The 19,931-nt window shown below is 41.9% G+C and overlaps 1 protein-coding gene across 10 annotated transcripts in view; it reads left to right on the plus strand.

Moving 5' to 3' along the window:
• LOC131882102 (pleckstrin homology domain-containing family G member 5-like) overlaps positions 1 to 19,931 on the plus strand; it is a 96,495-nt gene that overhangs the window by 51,696 nt on the left and 24,868 nt on the right. For 8 of the 10 annotated variants that reach the window (XM_059229149.1, XM_059229154.1, XM_059229153.1 and 5 more), the window contains 5 exons: positions 11,401 to 11,581; positions 14,236 to 14,443; positions 14,510 to 14,597; positions 14,784 to 14,861; positions 19,219 to 19,416. In XM_059229149.1, the coding sequence (XP_059085132.1) occupies positions 11,401 to 11,581; positions 14,236 to 14,443; positions 14,510 to 14,597; positions 14,784 to 14,861; positions 19,219 to 19,416 (753 nt within the window). Of the gene's footprint in view, positions 1 to 11,400; positions 11,582 to 14,235; positions 14,444 to 14,509; positions 14,598 to 14,783; positions 14,862 to 17,551; positions 18,794 to 19,218; positions 19,417 to 19,931 lie in introns of those variants that run through there. The other 2 variants (XM_059229150.1, XM_059229156.1) reach the window with 2 other exon arrangements.

Raw genomic sequence — 19,931 nt, forward strand, 5'->3', positions numbered from 1 at the left:
ATGGACATGGCTCTCTTCAAGGAGTTCTGATTGTAAAAGACCATTTTATTGTGATGATATCATAAAAACACTTTTTGAGACGCGTTCAATTTGTGCGCCTTTTGTTCGCGCAAGTCAAAACAATCCGGAGGATGATGATGAATGCACTCAAGACAAGGCCTCAACTTCAAGAACGACTGGCGGAGCATTAACATTTGAACATGATGTCCCTGAAGAAGATGGCTCCATCATCCCATAAAGAAATAAACAAGCCGATTTATCGGACTTAGGTGCGATCGTGTCTTCAAGTTGCTTACCAAAGTGACTTTTGACACTTCCAAGTGGAGAGAGAAGGTTTATCATGACATGAAGAGAGATTGAACAAATTGCTGCGCTTTGAAAGTGTCGGAACTTTTTCCCCTCCGACAGACCAATTTTCTTGGTGCATTTTATCCATTCAAAACGACTACAAAGAACCAACAACAAAGGTGTAATGATATCCGTGGCCTCTGTGCTCAAGATAAATGCAATCTCTCGGAATACGACTTTGGGTCTTGGAATATGGATCATGGGCATTTTTTGGGCCGAATATTCACCTGGTGTGCATCTCTGGCTCTGAACCGAGAAGTCACTCATTCCTAGGCGTGTACTTCAAATCGGATTTTGAATAGCTGTCTTGTCGGAAATTGCCTTGAACTAGTCACCCTCGACGCTATTCCGTACGGAAATTAGACAGCGTGGCCACCCTCAGGTTTCGTTGACGCATGCCACCAGCTGTCCTCATATTTTGAATATTGTATGATTTTTAAGATACAAGCCCAAATATTTCCGTCGGGGCCCAGAGTGTTTCGTAACATAAAAGCATTAAATAATCTCGATTTAACGCCTCCTTGCCGATTATGGATATTCCTTCCTTACTTGAGAGTCCTTTAGAGGGTCCATATTTTTCTCATCGCATACCGCTAGTCGGTCTTAAGGGCGGGATAACCGAAAATGAGAGTCGAGTTGGAAGTGCTCTGTGAATGAGTTGCTCACCCAGGCTCTTCCTCTCCGATTGTTCGACTTCCTTCCCTCCTACTAGATAGACCTTGCTGCTCATCACGGTGGCTCCAAGCGGGTTACTAAAGGGCATTAAAATAAGACTTGTTTGTCTGTCAAAAATTAATACTAAAGGAAAAAAGTTCGCACGTGTTGCTGAGTTCGTCCTTTTATCATATCTTTCAAGTGAAGAGCACATGTCATTTGATTTATGTAGCCTAAGCTTTAAAGTTTAAGCAGATATTTTGAACCGGCCTGAAGTCCTGATTAAGGGCACATTGAATAGTTAATGTACAAAACAGTATCTTATGTATTTAGATATTATTCGGTCATCATGAACTTTTCTCGGGCAAAATTTATGAATGAATCATACTGAAATGTTTTTTTTTAAATAAGAGAAGACGTGACGCAGTGGTTAGCACAGTTTCCTAACATGAGCAAGGTTGCTTGTTTGATTCTCTTTCCCGAAATTTGGCCCTAGAGCCCTAAACCAATGATATGAAAAATATTTTAAAAGCCATCAACGTCTAAAGTTATTTTTTGTAAGAAATCGAGCAAAATATGATTTGTTGATATGCTGTTATTCTTTTCCTCCGTAAAAGTGAGTTTCTAAGTTAAAAGGAACCATGTTACAAATATGGTTTCATTAGTTTGAAAAAGAAAAGCATATAGACTCCAAACAAAAGCATCAATAGTTAAGTATGATAATGAAAAATTAAGAAATGTGTTTTTAAGGAAATTTCAAAAATGAGCTACATGATATTTGATATTATTTTTGTTTGAGAAAACTCCGTCTTGGCACTGCCGTACACTGCACACACTATCACACACACTTCTTGCCGTAAATCGAGTTGTCTTGCGTGCTCTGACAGTTTGTGCCGTTGCCTTTTGGTATGATCAAAGAGCTCTTGAAAAGGCTGGTTATTCATTCATTCACTCACTCACTCACTCACTCACTCACTCACTCACTCACTCACTCACTCACTCACTCACTCACTCACTCACTCACTCACTCACTCACTGGCTCACTCACTCACTCACTCACTCACTCACTCACTCACTCACTCACTCACTCACTCACTCACTCACTCACTCACTCACTCACTCACTCACTGACTCAGGCATTCATTTCCACGGGTATGACACTCTATAGTAGGGCTTTTGCCTTACAGACACAACTTGGGGTGTTTGGATTTGTAATGGGAAGTTAATGTGGCATTATTGACTTAATTAAGACATCAAAGGGTGACACATTCTCCTTGTAATGTAGTCAAACCGTGAAGAACTAAACTCCCCCTCACCCCACGTGCCTCAAAACCGCCTTCTTTGATGTGGTAGAATTGAAGAAAACATGTAGCGACACTTCCGCGTAGTCTGTCATCTTTGATTAAGACTTAAAAACCCGACAAAAACTTCAGCTAGTTCTTCTCCGATTTCATCCTGGTCAATGATTGCACCTCAATCGCCATTGCCCAAGTTCGAAGAACCACTGGGACTGCATTTTAGGAGGCTTATGCTGAGGCGGCAATAAATAAGGCTAGCGCGACAGCTGACGTTGATCTTATTGTTTCATGATGGAGTGAGCTCGTACCTGAAAAGAAACAGATCCTTCATTTGATGATAATTTGATGGAAATGCCCATTAAAAGAGCATGTGGTGGTGGAGGGGAGGGGAGCAGGGGACTGTGGCATTGTGATAGTCACAATCTTGAGCGGGGCTTTACTGGAAGAGGGCATGGATTTCCCAGAAGCGGCGAAAATTTCACTTTCCTGCCGCCGTTAAAACCAAGCCCAGGAACCGATTCTTCATTATTTATGTTCTGGTCCATTTCCCTGGCTGATATGGTTTTCTCCAAGTATGTAAAGCAAAGCCCGACTTTTAAAACAACATGATAGGGGAGCAAACTGTGTTTCGAAACATCTGTTTAAAATGATTCAATATCATCAAATATGTGTTTTCCATGATGAATGTTGAACTTCCTACTTTGTGATGAGGCTGTCAAAAATGAATGAATCTGGTTATTTTTTAGCCAAATACGCGCCCGCCACAGCAACAGTCGGATGTGCAAAGAAAGAAAGGACTCTTGTTATCGATCCACGTGGTTACCAAATGCTTCTTGTAGCCACCAAAAAGTGACATTCCAACAGTACTCACATGTTCAATCTCCCCCAATGGACACTGCTTTATTTCTCCTCGGACACTAACTAACATCCTTTATGGCAACACTGCCCTTTTCTGACTTCTCCACTGACCTTCATCATATTTGGAGAGGCTCTTTTGACCCAATATGCCCCTCTTATTACTAACGTGTACCTTCCAATTTCTCCTTGATCTCCTTCACGAATCTCTTTCGATCCCCTTAACGGAATGAGAAGTCCTTCAAAATCTCTTGACGGAGCTTGAAAAACAATCGGCAATGTCGCACCAGTTGGTTGGTTGGTTGGTTGGTTTAAAGCAGAGTAGGGGAGGCCATGCTAATGAAGCCGACTCAATTAGACAAGCCCAAAGCTCAGGAGAGGAGAACCAACCAACGAGGGAGGATGCTGGCTCAAAGTTCAGCGTTGAAACAATGTCTTCCTGGTTATTCACCAATTCGTGAGCCTCATATTTGCCCACCAATTGGGAGCACACCGTATCCACGAGATAGTGGATATCTCTTAAAAGGACATGAACGATGAAAAGTGATGCTAAATGTCAAGTCAGATCTAACTCTCAATCCAAGGTCCCGAGATCTAAGTTTTACACTTGGTAGTTCCAAGCCCTAAACCCTGGAGCTCCTTGGCGTTCTCAAGGTAAAAAGGCCTTAAAAGTGATTCTTCAGCAGGAATAGATTGAAAGTTAAGTCCGGGGCTCAAGTCTGTGAGTCGTTTGAAATCCACCTTTTGGTTTGGGTTTGGCAAAAGATGGCCTCATGAGGAATCACTTCCATTTTGACTGATATTTGATATTCTCCCCATTCTCCACGTACTTCATCAAAGCTCTTGTAATGAGTTTTGATCACGATCATGCTCGCTCGAGTTGAAAAGTGCAAAAGTATCTATCTCACTCTCCGCGACGATCATGTCGTGAGGCATTGCTACATCCATCTCAGATGAAATTCCATCTGTATTCAACACCAAACGGATATTCATCTCATCAGAGGCCAAAAAACTGCCTTGACATTGACGCCTTTTTTTGACGCAGAACTATTCAGACCTTACACTAAGCACATAATGGTACACTTTATTACCGCTAGGTGGTTGCTCTTTCCCGCCATGTAAACAAGGCGAATTGTTGGACCATATCCCTATTTAATCCGTTTGAGTTATGATACGCAGAATCTTGTAATGATTTAGTGTCCATATTGTCCAATCATGGTAAGCTGTAAAAAGTTATATTTCCATGATACGTGCATTTTGAACGCTTGGAGGGCATGACGTCATAAGTAAGCTCTCTTATAGTTTCTTTTAGTGACAACTATTTCTATTTAACTATTTTAGCCTTACAAACCAATGGTTGAGATATGTGTATACTCGTGTATAGGTATCCTGACCAAACCACAGTAAATGAAAAACAAGGTGACCATCTGCCGCTTTTGGTGTGTTAAAAGGCAAACCATTGGTTACAAAGGCAATAAAGTCTTAAGCGACCACAAACAACATCTTGGCTTCGACACTTTTTTGACGTGAACTGATCTCGGTGATCAACCACAATCACCCTCTTGACAAGGATGTCTTTGCATACAGCAACTAACTCAGACCCCAAGCACTTTGTGTGGCTAATGTGGGCCAACAATCAAGGCTATTGAAAGCATACACGCCGACCTTCGTCATCGTTGTCAAAGTTAAAACTCGTGATCGCCCTTAATGACCCGTTCTTGATTATGGGCCTCTTCAAGAACTAGAAGAGTGCTCATCAATTCTGCATGCTCCAGAGATTCGTTTTGAGGCTGGATTTTGTCGTGTTTTGGATCGCACTTTCGTCTTTCCTCCTCTGCCCTTTGTCTTAACCACCAATTCCAATATCAGATAAGTGTCTGAAAAGGTGTTATTGGACGATGTGTGGTTAACTGGTTATGTTTGCCTTTCAACTTGCGCTGTACGGAAGGTGGTATGCCATGAGGTCATGCCATGAATTGGCAAATGCATCGCTGTCATGCCATTAAAACACCGTGTTCAAATGATCATATTTTAATGCGTTTTCATCTGGAAACACCATCATCCATTTTGGTCATGACCAGAATGAGAATGAGAACTATTGTCTCCATTCTGGCCAAGCGCCCTCTGGTGGAGCTTCCAGGCGTGTCAAAGGATTGAATAGCAGCCAAACAAAAAGTGCAAACTTGTCTCTGCGCCATGGGACAATTGCCAACTGCTAGACAATTAAAGCACTCTGAATGTGGGAGAAATGGCCAGAGGCTTCTTAAGAAAGGGTTGAATCGAGCTTCAAAGTACTACAGAATACTTGACTTGTCTCCCATTCTTTTCTCCCATTTGAAGTCCAGCTTGGTTGGAAGTGTCATGAAAAAACATCTCAGCTTGAAATCATTCTTCCTCGTTCCCTCTTACTACAACAGCCTTCTGAGTTTCTTGATAACCCTCCCGGCAGTGTCACCAAAAGTGTTACCTTTCACGCCTAAAAAAGTGCCAGCATCATCATGGTCTACAGGGTAGTCCTAAACTAACGTCCCTTGAATTTCCACCTTACTTGTTTTTTTGTAAATGTGTTAACTACCAAAAAAGACGAAATCTTGTTAAAAATCTGGTATATTGATTGTGCCATTTTAGGTTGATGTGAGTGAAGATTGGCAAAATGAAATGACATCAATTTGCATTAAACCACATAAGAATGTTCCCCAAACACTTGGCAACACAACCATGTGCGGTGGTTTATTTCAAAGTAATTTATGGTTAGGCCTGGGAAGTAAATTGGACCACCCTGTACTGTGTTGTCTTGTAGATAGGGGACAACGTTGATGATCCCTGACTTTTCTTGTCTCACTTAGGCGTGATAAAAGTGAATGACAGATCCCTGGAGTTGATCATTGATTAATGCAAATGTGTTCTCAATTCATGGTAATGTCGACGTTGTCGTCGTTGTTATTATTATTGTTGTTGTTGTTGTTGTTGTTGTTGTTGTTGTTGTTGTTCCACGGTATGTATGCTTTGAGGAGCGTTGGATTATCTTGATTGTTGTGGTTGTGGTGTTTGAAATGAGCTCCTTCAAGAATCCATCCATTGGTGCTGAATAATATGAATGTAAGCAAGTGAATCAAGTCAAATCACGATCACCATTAGAATTTGGCCTTGGGAAGGACGAGAACTCGTCAGTCGGAGTGATCAGAAAAAGTAAACCTTGAATTAAGAATGAATTATTGAATTCATATGTGTACAGAGCGCGCATGCACATCACCATTCACGCACTGAGAACTAACCAGCCAACAACAACAACATCAACAACATCGAAATCGGTGGGTTGATGCCTCCTTTCAACAAACACCATCCTCCTCCATTTGCCAGAACAAAACGGAAGTGGGAATTTATTCAATGGAGTCAAATCATCCAAGCACCAAACATGATGATGATGACGCCGACTCAAGAAGAAGGCAGATATTCCTCTTTTCTTTGGGAGTGGGGTCTGGAATGATGGTTGAAAGCGTATTACTTACGAGAGACAAGAGTTTTGAAAGTGTCTACCCGAATCATGGGTTCTAACATGAGACCAGATTGAAGAGCAGACATCTTTTGCTCGTACATTACCTACTCACAATGACACAGAAGTCTAGACTGAGAAATAAAAAACACATAATACAAAGATATCGGTTATTTGATCCCAAAATCGAGTGTGAGAATAACTCAACTAAAGACATTCGAATCCTTGGCCTCCTTTGGAGTGTTTAGTGGTTGTTTGGGAAAGTTGTACGTAGTCGAACAATGTACGTTTACCTCATCCAATCCCGAAATATGAACAATCCAGACTAATTGATGGACCCTGTTTTCGTTCCCGTTTGATTTGCACCTATCCCCCTCTACTCCATTTGTGGCTTGTACGTACTTACAACCACAACATCACACTCACCGCTCTCCACTCTCCAACATGCATGCACTAATCCATATCCTTATACTTCCATTTCAGGTACGTTCCAAATACGGTTCCACTTGCACTTTTCCGGTTCTACCAGATAAACGTAATCGGAGTTGGTTGTTCCACAAGTCCAGAATGTGGGACCTCATATTTTGTGGGACTTTGTGGGGATCATATAGCAGAAGAACCCTTGGGGTAGTGAGTGGTCAAGGACCTGGGTTTGATAAGTTTTCGACGGAGAAGTAGCAGTATGCCATTTCTGCTTTGACCGGTTGGAATGCACATCTAATCTCAAATCAGCTCTCGTTTATGATGTATCAGGGACGACTTCACCACTGGACAGCGACGGGGGTGGGATAAAATGAATAATTCCAATACCATTCAATCAAATGCATTTCTCTTTACATGAGTTGACTCAAATATAGCCTCAGAAAGCAATGGTCAGTTTTGATCTCAATCGAACATCTGTGTCAAAAGTTATGAGCATTTAAAACTCGCACCAGGGAGGGCGCAAATTGAGTGAGCTAGCTCCACGTTGGGAAGATCTTACCAAGATGGTGCTAAGCAAGTCCTTTTCTGCCCACGTCGTGCTGAGTTTCAGGACTTCATTCCTCTTGACGCAGACGTTCGATTGAGGTCAAAATTGGCGAATGCTTTCTGAGCTAACTAAAGTCCAACTACTTTGAAGGAAATTGCATTCGGTTCATCTGTATAAAAGTTATGTTTCCCCCACCCTACCGTCTCTGTCCAGTGATGACGTCGTCCTTGGATGCATGTACGTAGATCTGTAGTGAGAGTGGAACCAAATTGAAGTTCGCTTATAACTTTTTAAAACATATTGGGCCCATATGTTAGCGATAACCACCAAACTATTTATAATTGGCTCGCCACTTTGAATTGAATGACGTATACATATATCATATCTGCATGGTTGTAGCGTGTGAGAAAAGACCACAGATCAAAGCCGCCGTCATGTTGTCAGAGTGACTGTATCTTCTTCCAAAAGAGATCTTCTTCTTCATTTTGCGTTTTGAATTATTGCGGAAACATGGTGATCCTCTTTCCTCAGGAAACTTGAGCCCAACATATTGCCGTCTGCACAATACATGGTGCATATTCCTTGATCCTTGGGTGGTGTCGTGCAAGAAGTTAATCAATGTCATGCACGGTATTGATGAGGTCCCTCCTTGAAATCAAATTGCTTCCACTCATTGCATTATGGGAACCCACTAGGTCGGTTGGTTCCCTCCTGAATTGGTTTCTATTCGTCTGCATAATGGAAACCAGCTTCTTTGCCTTCAACCCTGCCTCCGCAGTTCCAAAGCTAAAGAAAATGCCGGTTGCGAAGGGGAAAGGAGCTATTTTTGGCCTTCGTTTTGCCCTTCTTCCCTGGGTTGCTTCCTGCCGATTCAAATTTGGTTGCTCAATGCAAAGTTTCGGGAAATACGAACATGCCTGAAAAACATGGCAAGAAGGTGTTAGAACGATAGACGCTTGGCATAGAGTGGTGAAGTGGTTTTGCCATATAACTTAAGGTAACCAATTGTTGTAGATGTATTGACGAGAGAGTGAAGCATCAGCAAATTAGTGATTTAGGGCCTCAAACTACTTGCACTTGATCGCTTTTGTCGCCCGGTTTTCATCTCCTGAAAGAAATTTAGGGTATTCGCTAGCCTAAGAATAGAGAATATTTCAATAATTAGGCACTTGATTGGCCTATTCTTGTTTGTTTATCGCAACTGAGGTTTCTAAAAGTCCACACGTTTCCACAAGTCCTTCAAGTTATTTCTCTGACAACAAGGCTTACATTCAAAAAGGGACTGTTCAACTGCAATGAGTGTGAACTTGAAGGGTTATTTAATCACAGTGACCAATTGCAATCAGATTTTCGCCTTTATTTGGATTCCCTATATTCAATGGAACGTTCAAATTGAGATCTGATTTTATGTATTGGTATGATTGTTTGAAGTTTCTAAGCCGTGTTTTACTTTTTATAAAAAGGGCAGAGGAAGGCATCTAACAGGCTCTTTTTTGCAATTGGTCAAGATAAGATAAGTGCATAAAGTGTTATCACCTAGAATTGACTTTAGAATATGCCATGCATGAACAGAAGAGCTGATGAAAGCCCAAGAAACCCCCCAAAAATGTTGGAGCCAGTCCCATGGGCTTCTTATGCTACACCAAATATGGTTGACATTCTGCACTTCAGAGTGCGCTTTTGAGTCAGCCTTCACCAAAATATTAATTTTTTAATATTACAAAAGGGAATGCGTTTGAGCTGTTTTTGGCCAATTCATACATTTCAGACACTGGATATCAGACAACCGACCACTTAGTTGTCTAAACAGTACAATGGATGGTCTGGTGGGAATTCATCACAAACTGGTTTATTGTGTTGTTTTGCCAAGCAAGTGGTCAGTCGTTCGACATCCAGTGTCTAGAAATCTATGGCCAATTCTATCAAAATATTTTATATAATTAGAGACCCAGGTCACATAATGCCCGAGAAAAAAATTGCGTTGATGGCATGCAACTATTTGTCTTGAGGTTTCCTATTTTGAGTTGAAATTATTCCGCTCTTTTCCCAAAACAAACTGAAAAAGTGTAGCCTCTCTGTTTAAGAGCGTCTTTATTTCATTCAACTCCTTGGGAAACGTGCAATTTTCTTATGTTGGTTTCAACTCTGAGCTTATGTGACGCCTCGAGCGAAATTGAAACCCTTTTCCTTGATGCAAGTAAAGAGTTGTACAATTTATGGAGAAGTCAATCAATGAATTGGTCGGAAAGAAACGAAACCTTTGCGCTAACCATAAAAACGTTTTACGAATCCAATCACTTGTAGCATGAAGATTGATGCATATTTTCCGGAATTCGACAAGTGCAGCCATTGCCATCCTGGAGATAATGAGTATTGGTGGAAATATAAAAGATTCGAAGTAATTTGACGAAATTGCCGTACTTTTGAGTAGCTAGTCCAAGCTAGATGTCGACGAGAGCTAATAAGATGAATCTTGCACACATAAGGATAGACCTTACTTATCTAGCAATATCTAGAGGCTGATGAAACGGAATCCAAATTGGACGAAGGATTTCGAGCCTGGCCACTCGAGGTGTCACTTTTATCGGGTCGCCTTTTTTTCGCTAAACTACTTTTCCCTGGGGCTTAATTATTGGAAGATTGGGTGACAAATTACCGGTCTTGGAACCAACCAACCAACTTTCCCAAGTCTTCGGTTTTTTGCCCTTTCCATTTACCTTTCCTGGTAAAGCTTTTTCGCTCATATTTTGATTGGTTGAAGGTAAATCCTTGCTTAAGATACTTCAGAACTCTGTTGAAAATCTGTTGATGAAATGATTCCTTAAGTAATGAAATTACGATATATTATGATATTTATGAGCCTATACTAATGCCATCTGTAGGTTTTCATTAGGATTTCAAATTCCTGGTGCATTTTACAAAGAACTCAGATCGACACTTATGCAAAAATTTACCTTCACAAGACCTTAAAAAGAGTTAAAACATGTGAATGGCACACAATCAAGCTTTTTCATTGTTTGATATGACCGCTTTATTTCACAATATTAATCATAAAAAGCGCAAAAATTGCTGCAGAACGTTAAATATTTTTCTCCCAGGGAAGTTTCAAGGTTTTTTTTGTTGAAAATTAGTTCATGTGTAGGTTAGAAAAACGGCCAAAATATGAAGAGTTTATGTATACTGCAAATCGTTTCGCTTGTTCAATGAACGCATTTTGAGTTCCGAAACGTGACAAGCATGAATTTAATTTTTCTATGTTTACGAACCAGACTCATTCGTTCTTCAAATATCACTTGAGACGAACGATTCCACAAATGACAACATGATTTTAGGAAGGAGGAACTAACGGCGATGAGCAATTACGAGATGAGGTTATAATGAGCTGGAAGCAGCTTGTCACCCGGTATCCGTTTTGACACTCCGTTTTGTCTCGAAAAGCTAACTGCGTTATCTGAATTTCACTACGGAATATGGTCCCGAAGTGGTATTTTGTCACGACATGAGATCTAGTTGCCCTTGAACTTGGGTGTCATTTTCATTCCATCTGCCTACCTTTTATAAGACATTGAACAATAGAGGTTCACATCATCTAAACGAAATGTTTGTTCTGACTTAAAATATAGCATAAGTTCCATTCTGACCCAAGTTCTGCAGAAGAGATATAGAGGACGCTAAAATTTGACTCTCTTAGCTCACCACGCCCTCTAGCGGAGATCAGGATTACCTTCCTGTTTGGTGCTGGTTGCAGATACAATAATGTCGGTTTTTGAACTTGATTTCAGCCGCCGCCCACACCCCCTTCCCGTCGGCCAATTCCTCGAAGTGGATCAGATTTTCGCCATGAAAACGGGAAACAACGACATCACCAAAACCATCAACACCATCATCATCAGCAACAACAGCAACAACAGCAGCAACAGTACCAATACCAAAATGGAAAGAAAGAGGGGCCCGAACTTCCAGGTAAGATATTGATCCACTTATTTGACTGGATTTGACTTTTGGAAACTGCCAAACTGCCAATTGGTTCATTTGTACCTTGATAATATTCAGTTCGCCTAATGTCATACAACGCAATGTTTCATTATTCTTGTCCAAACAAAGAACGTTCTGATCATAGTTTTTCTGTAAAGGAGCGAAAATTGGCAAGTCAATGAGAATAACTCCATAAATGTACTGTAAATCCCGGCCACTTTTCACACAAAAATCGACTGTCAGATTTAAGTGGGTGGTTAGTAAAAGTCACATAGGGCTACAAAGACGGTGAAGACCAACCAAGTAGTGAAATAAAATGCCCTTAAGTTGTATCGATTTTTGATACTTTTTAATATGTTCATCCAACTTTATTATGCAAAATAGGTGTCGAGGAAGGGATTGTATTTCAAATATTCCCTCTCTTAAACGAGAAGGAGCAAAACTGGTGTGGCTTGTCTACATTTTGTATCACGTTTGTCTTTGCCTGCCAGGGACAAAGGTGGGCGTTGAATCGTTAAACGTTAATCGATGGTCAACGTCGCACATATCTTTGCTAACGATTAATTTAGTCGCTACTTTTATTTCGAATCATTTTGTTTTAATGGCCCTTTTTACCGTTCCATTTAAATTTGTTCACTTCTTGCTTCCTCTTTACATTTAAAGGCATTATTTTTTTCTCGATAAATTATTCACAACATTCTCACTTTAATATAAAAAACGTTTCTGGAATTGGTTTTCCAACAAACCATATCCCTGATGGCGTTGACAACGCGTAAAAATCAAGTTTGCTTTGATTAATTCCAATCATATGACATTTAGGCCAATATGGAACATTGTAACATTGCCCACCACTGACCACGGATGGATTGCAAACGAGTTTGCAAAAAAATCCCAACCCTGATTAATTTGGCTCAACGCCAGGACAGCCTATGATGTAGAACTTGATTTCATTTGCTGGCCTCGCCTGTATTGGGATCATGATTTTTTCTTGTTAACTCTAGTATTTGCTAGCCCCCAGCGATAAATGGTTTAAAGTGGAATAATTAATAGTGATTTCTAATTTTCTTTGTCATATTTATTGATTATTGATTTAACCACTCAAACATCAGTTAGATGGTAAAAGATTATAGGTTTGTATGGCGTTAGAGGTAGGGCCAAAGGTAAATAGAAGGAGAAGAAACGACCGAGCAATGCTCCACCAAAACCAAGTGAGTCAATAAGACTGAACTGAAGCTACTAGTGAATGCTTGCGTCTCATTGCTTTTGTTTTTGAGTGCCTTTACAATATTCATGCTGATATATCCGAAAAGTATACCATCAGTTTCTTGCCGTGAACAAAATCGATTGAAAAGGTTCGCCCAAGGACTTGGTTAGACTAACTTTTTTCTTCCCAGCTCTCCATTAATTCAAAGGTTGCCGTACTGCCATCCCAGTCCGTTAAGATGCTCAAAAATAATTTATGGTCAACCGTAAACGTTCCATTTTATATTTTTATTTAAAAACTGAGTCCGTCTTCACTTCGAGTTCTTACCTTATGACCTTCAAACAAATGAACAATTTCAACGGATATTCGATTAGTCAATGTATAGAGGATACAAAGCAAGTACAAAACGAAGTCATTTTTTCTATTCAATAACAGATCCAAAAGTTTGGTCCAATCTTTGGAACAGGGTGTACTTTTTGGCCCAGAACTCTAACGGGTGGAGGTCCAATGAGTCTCTGTACTCGTATGTATCAACCGAACGTAATAATAAGCACCCTGCAGTAGGTACTCGTACACGAAGACCTGAAATGAAGGCTGTTGTTGAGTTTGGTCCCAAAGAGCCCCCAAAGACTCTGTGAGAACGAGACGTCCAACAACTTCCAAGAAGCGGCGAACTTTCGACGGGTGAGATTGGTGAGCTTCGCATTTCCGGCAAAAGCCAGGCTCGTGGCTCATGTTTCGTGGGCAAGGAAATCAAATCAAAGTGAATGAAAACGTTGGCGGGCTAACTCCTGTTCGAGCTTCAAATTGCAAGTGGTGGAAAACATGAACTTGGAACTTGGGTGAAAATAAGGCCTTGGGAGCACGCAACAAATCTGTCGTGCCTTCACTTGACACGTACGACTTGATTGATATTGGACTATTTCGAGGGTACCACTCGCTAAAATACTATAAGATGTTGTCGCTCGCTTTTGGTTGGTAATAATAATTTTTGGGGGAGGATGTGATAGTTAAGATTTTTTAACTTAAAAAAACATATGAAATGTGTGCTATACGTATATGCTTTTCGGAATCAACGATCAAGGTTTGAACTTTAAAGAAACGTTTGGAAACTTTATAAAATTTCAATTAATAGATCCCTTGCAAAAGGAAAAATGTGTAGATCTTTTAATCAATCTTCAATCCAGACTGACATTGGGCCAAATGTGTGTGTGAAGAATTATGACTATAAATGTAGTATGTATTCGCCGCAATGATATTTTTCTGTCACTTGTTAATGCCTTAAAAATCTAGGACCCAAATCATTGTCGTACTTGGAGTAACATGCCACCCAAAATCCCGCTTTTGACAAAACGTCCGTTTGTCTTATCAAACATCACTAAATGCTGACGATGAATCGTGGTACGACTGAGAATGCATCCCTCTTTGACTCTTCCAGTTTTAGCTCTTCAATCCTCCAATGCCGTGTCCTTGCCGGCCAATATCGATAATCTGTCCGACGAGGACGAGGATGATGAGGAGGACGAGGATCTTGACGAGGACCTAGGAAGTGAGCATATCCACAACCATCTTGGTCATTTCGCCCATGACTCGACATCTCACCCCAAGTTGAATGGACGGAGCTCTCTTCAGGGTGGACATGAGAGGTAACAAAGGACGGTCTTTCTCGTTGTTGCGTTAGAGCCCAGTCGCATTCTTTCTCGTTTCAACAGAGCTTCCAATCCAACAACCCCTGTGAGACGAGGCAACAAATTGAAGCGGAGAAAAGCCTATTATACGCGCCAAAGAAGTGACATCACGGTAAGAGCAATATTGATCCGTGTCTCGGGATATGGGTGGTGCCTAATTAGATTTTGACCCGAGGCCTCTGGGCTTGACGGCCTCTTGAGGCGAGCGTAGTGCCTAAATATAGAACCCAGTTAATTGCGAGTAAGGCATGGTACTTAATAATGACGCTTGCTCCTGTTTCCCTCGGCGATGATTCAGACCAATCCGGTCGGCCCAACTTGGTCTCTGCCCCTTGACGCCTTTTTTGACGCCCAATATCAATTCTCGTTGGCCAAGGTGAGTGCAGTGCGATTGTCGTCAAAATGGCGAATAACAACCCAACACACTCACCTTACTGACTTCATACTACTTTTGGATTGTGGCTAAACAGACAATTGGGTGAAAACAGTTTAACCCCTATAACTTCTAATATGTCATAGATTTCGCCATCTTGGAACCTGGATATTTCGGGTCCTTGAAATCATGGCATGTGTTAGATTTATACAAAATATTTTGACGAGATTATCTCAAGTATTCCATCGCACTAGCTTTATTCCTCTGCTTTGGAATTTGGCCTTGATTGCGGGACCATTTCTTTTTTTATTTTAAAGAACATGTTCCTATAGTTGTAAATGGGTTCTTTAAGCAACTTAATGACGTATCGCGGTTTTTTAGGGGGAGGGGAGGTCACTAGCCTAATTATCAATACCAAAATACAATCATCAGATTGTAAAAACTTTGAAATAGCAAAAATAAGTCCAAAAACTACTTTTTCAATCCTCAAAGTATATTTTGTGTGCGTTAATGAGTAAAATTGTGGCCTTTGATCAAATACTTCGTTAATTGAAAACCTCCCTTAATTAATAATTCATTGCCTGAAGAAAGAGCTATTAGGCCTCAAAAGTTCTGGTGACCTCTCAAAAATTGGGATGTCTTCATCTCCTTTTTTTATTCAATGTCCAAAATATTTTTAAAAAAATGGAATCAATTTAATGTTTCTTTGTGCTTTCGAAACTGATTTCGCCTTTACGTCTGAATTATATGGACGTGAAATTGTGATCAGAAGCCTTATGCACAGCCTTTTTAAAGGACTTGGAGTCCATTGAGATTAAAAACAAACCGGATTGAAATGTCATTCTAACAGTCGCTGTAATGCAACGAACACAAGCTAATCAATAACAAAAGTATTGTATGGTTCCATTGGTCTGTTTTGATCGCACAGGTCTTTGTTTTTAACCCTTTGGTTTGCGATAAAGAGGAGCTTACTTTTAAACTGTCAACTGTTTTAGTGCAGATAACAGAAAGTAACTTGAACTTGTTGAAACCAAAGATTATGAGAAGGAAATGAAGCTGGTTTCTCATCATGTCTAACTAAGCCCTGATTTTCCTCCAAGGCATCAGTTAATCCAAAGGACATTTTGTTCTTTCCTTCCTCGCGTTTCCAAATCCAGGCCATTATTGAGTCATTATGGAATCCCATGTCCTTGCTCATGAATTGGTGACCTCCAAAACCGAAACTGAATGCTATCTCGTTCATTATGTCATCTCTCATAGCGACCTCAGCAACTCTTGACGTGACTTGATCATCTCATTACCCAGCAAACTCTGGAAAAAACTCACGGCCTTTATCCTCGTTAACTTATCGGCTTCATCGCTCTGGCCTTTGGACGTCTTCTGGACCCTTGACGAGGTGGTGGCAAGAATGCCCAGATGGTCCACGGAAATGGAAAAAAATGCCTCAACACACATTTGGAGCCTCTCGATCTTCATACCTTGATACATTAGTTCTTGTTTATTTCCCCGCTATTTCTGGGCTACCCTAGGAACCTCGTTCTGACGTTCATGCCCAAGCACTCAGCCGATTTAGCTCGGTAAGGAGTGGTACTCTGAAACCGGGAATCAGAGCCTTGAGTGAGGCCACGGCTTGATCCCGCTGATGACTGACTTACTACTACTACTACTACTACTACTACTACTACTACTACTACTACTACTACTACTACTACTACTACTACTACTACTACTACTACTACTACTACTACTACTACTACTACTACTACTACTACTACTACTACTACTACTACTACTACTACTACTACTACTACTACTACTACTACTACTACTACTACTACTACTACTACTACTACTACTACTACTACTACTACTACTACTACTACTACTACTACTACTACTACTACTACTACTACTACTACTACTACTACTACTACTACTACTACTACTACTACTACTACTACTACTACTACTACTACTACTACTACTACTACTACTACTACTACTACTACTACTACTACTACCACCACTGGTTCATTTCCTGGTACAAGAAAGGTCGCGTTGAAGAGCATGAAAATGGAGGAGGATGGAAAGCACATGCTTGTGTTCCCCCTGTTTCCAAGCTATTGATTTTCAGTTCCCCAAATGGGGCTTCTCTATTTGTTTTGCATTTCCCTGCAAAACCAGGGAGACGCATGTCACCTTTATCAATCCAAAGGACATCGTGCCTACCAACTACCAAGGTCTGGCCTTTGTATGTAGACTCAGACGATTTGAGGGACACATTGGCACCTTTATTGGTGGGTACTTAATACAAGATAAAGTATGTCTTTCACGAAACTGATAACGCCAGAATACGTAGATCCCCTAATCCCAAAGTACAGGCCAGTATGGATGAGAAACTGGCTTCAAAGGACGGGTCATCGATCAATTACGTCCTGAATGTACGCACAAAAGTCGGAAATACGACGATACGTCTCTCCCAAACACCGTCTTCTCCTGGACCAAAAGGAACCGACTTTTAATGGCCTGTTTTACATTTATTCTTAGCCGTTTATGTCGGAGAAACCCCACTTTTTCATTGTATTGATGTATCTGCATATTTGCATCTATTTCAAGTTTCAAGGGCCCAGGGAAAAGTCGTTCAACGTGAATGCTCGGTGGATAATGGCGGAAATGGAAAGGAAGACGGGCCTTTCAATCGGGTGCGAGCCCATTGCCGAGAAAAGAGCAAAAGCGGACAGAAAGACAGACAGAGAGAGAGAGAGAGAAAGAGAGAAGAAAAGAAAGAAAGAAAGAGAACGAGGGAGAGAGGAGGAATGAAGGGACCGTAGAAGAGCGTTGGCCGCTTGCTTGCTTGCTTGGTTGCTTGGCTCGGATACGGCGAGCCCTTTTCAGTCTGTTCAAGTTCAGACGGAGAGTGGCTGCTCGTGACGCATGCGGCGGTGCACACTGAACGAGATCATTTGTTGTGGTAGATATAGTGGATACATGGCATTAATAGTGATCTTCCAGAGCCTCTGGAAGATGGTCCATTGACACGACATCTGTCTGTGGTTGGAGGTGTTTGGAAGTGCCCAGATTGTCATGCCCGGTTGATCGGAACCTTCCGTCGGGTGTTCTTTTTTCTGTCTCGGTCTCGATCTCTATTTCCATCTTTGTCTTGGACGAGGGTACTATGAATGGACTAAGAAACTGATAGTGTGTGAGTGTATGTGTGAGTGCATGAGTGCGTGCGTGCATGGGGCGATCATTAGTCAGTGAGTGAACAAGTTGATCCAATTGCAAATATTGGAACAATGCGAGCCTTAGGCCGGATTATGATCCGCTTCTATCCATTCAACAGTGGCTAACAAGTCATTCGAGAGGTGCCGTTTTTTTTGCCCTTCCTTCTTCATCTGCCTCTGTCCTCGGGTAGCAGATACTCACAAAAGTTTCACGTGATGAATGGCATTGGAAGTGGTCTTCTGATGCGAAGTTTGTGTTCCATTTTCGCAACGAACTAAGTGCTCAGTATGGACCAGTTTGTCTGAGAAGCGGGGACCACATCAATCCCCTTCATCTTTGTCATGTTCGACCTCGGAGAGCTGATCCGATCGCGGTCGAACAGTTTCCGAATGCATCGGAAGTCGTCCCATCAATCGAATGTGAGCAAGTCCAGTTGTGAGTCCCGGAGGAACTCGTCCTTGTCCTCGACCAGGACCTCGAGCCCTTCGCCGGACACCACGGAAAAGAATGAAGGCCTCAAACAGGCCGAGGTGGGTGGAGCCGGGGACAAAGATCTCGTGCCCTCATGTGCCAGTCCCCGGGCACCCAAACGTAAATACGGCCTATCAAGTTCTTTCAAGGAGGAGTATTTCGGCCACGGTCCGTTAGGCATGTTCCTCGTGGTGCCAGCTGTGAATATGAAGCAAAATAAGATCAATGGCAATCATTCGGTAAGTGCCACAAGGCTGGACGTTTAAGGGACAACAATGAAAGGACCGATTGTTGGTTCATAGCTCCTCTACATGCAGAATGCAGGATACAGGATTCTGGAGCACTGTAAGGTGGTCCCTGAGCATCAAATATTAAGATCCGCAGACCGAACCCGGCCAGGATTAAGACTGGCAAAGTTTCCTGCTTGATGAGGCAGAGACCTGAAAGCTGCTTTTCCTCTCTCCCAAATCTCTCAAGGTACCAAAACCCAAAACAACCTAATTCCTCCCCATCGACGGTTAGGTCCTCGACTTGGGGTATGGCATTAGATCAACATTCACCAACTCAATTACCATAACAAACTTAACTCTTAGCACGTTCCCAAAGCTGGCCTCCAGAGTACGAACGAACATGGTCACCAGATGCCACTTTCGTCTACTTTCAGGGTCGAAGTAAGAGCCTTACTAGTATCGATGCGCTCAATCCAATGTCCAACATGAGCATGGACGCGGACTGTCGGTCGGAGACCGAATTGGCCGGAGAACGGCTCACTGTGCCTTTACGTTGTGATTCGGCCGGGGGAGGCCTCTCCCACCAAGGCAGCGGCTACCAACGTAGACGCAAGCTATCCACCACTGGCAAGGTAAGGCACGACAACTGCAACACAGATCCTGGGGGGGGGACTTTCATATTCACTTTGTTTGAAACTACACACACCTTGGACGGAAAGTTTTCGTTTTCTTCCTAACTTGAGGCCCACAAAAAAAGTTCTTGACCGAGCCTGGAAAACACACACACACACACACACACACACACACACACACACACACACACACACACACACACACACACACACACACACACAGAGCAAGAATTTGCTCTGCAGAGAGCTGCTACCCTCTGCACTCGAGACTCTGAAAGAGGATTTCTGCTGTACCGTACATCCGCCTTCGTTGGCCGCTTGCTTGCTTGCTTGGTTGCTTGGCTCGGATACGGCGAGCCCTTTTCAGTCTGTTCAAGTTCAGACGGAGAGTGGCTGCTCGTGACGCATGCGGCGGTGCACACTGAACGAGATCATTTGTTGTGGTAGATATAGTGGATACATGGCATTAATAGTGATCTTCCAGAGCCTCTGGAAGATGGTCCATTGACACGACA

The sequence above is a fragment of the Tigriopus californicus genome, chromosome 6, assembly GCF_007210705.1.
Source record: "Tigriopus californicus strain San Diego chromosome 6, Tcal_SD_v2.1, whole genome shotgun sequence".
Lineage (NCBI taxonomy): Eukaryota > Metazoa > Arthropoda > Copepoda > Harpacticoida > Harpacticidae > Tigriopus > Tigriopus californicus.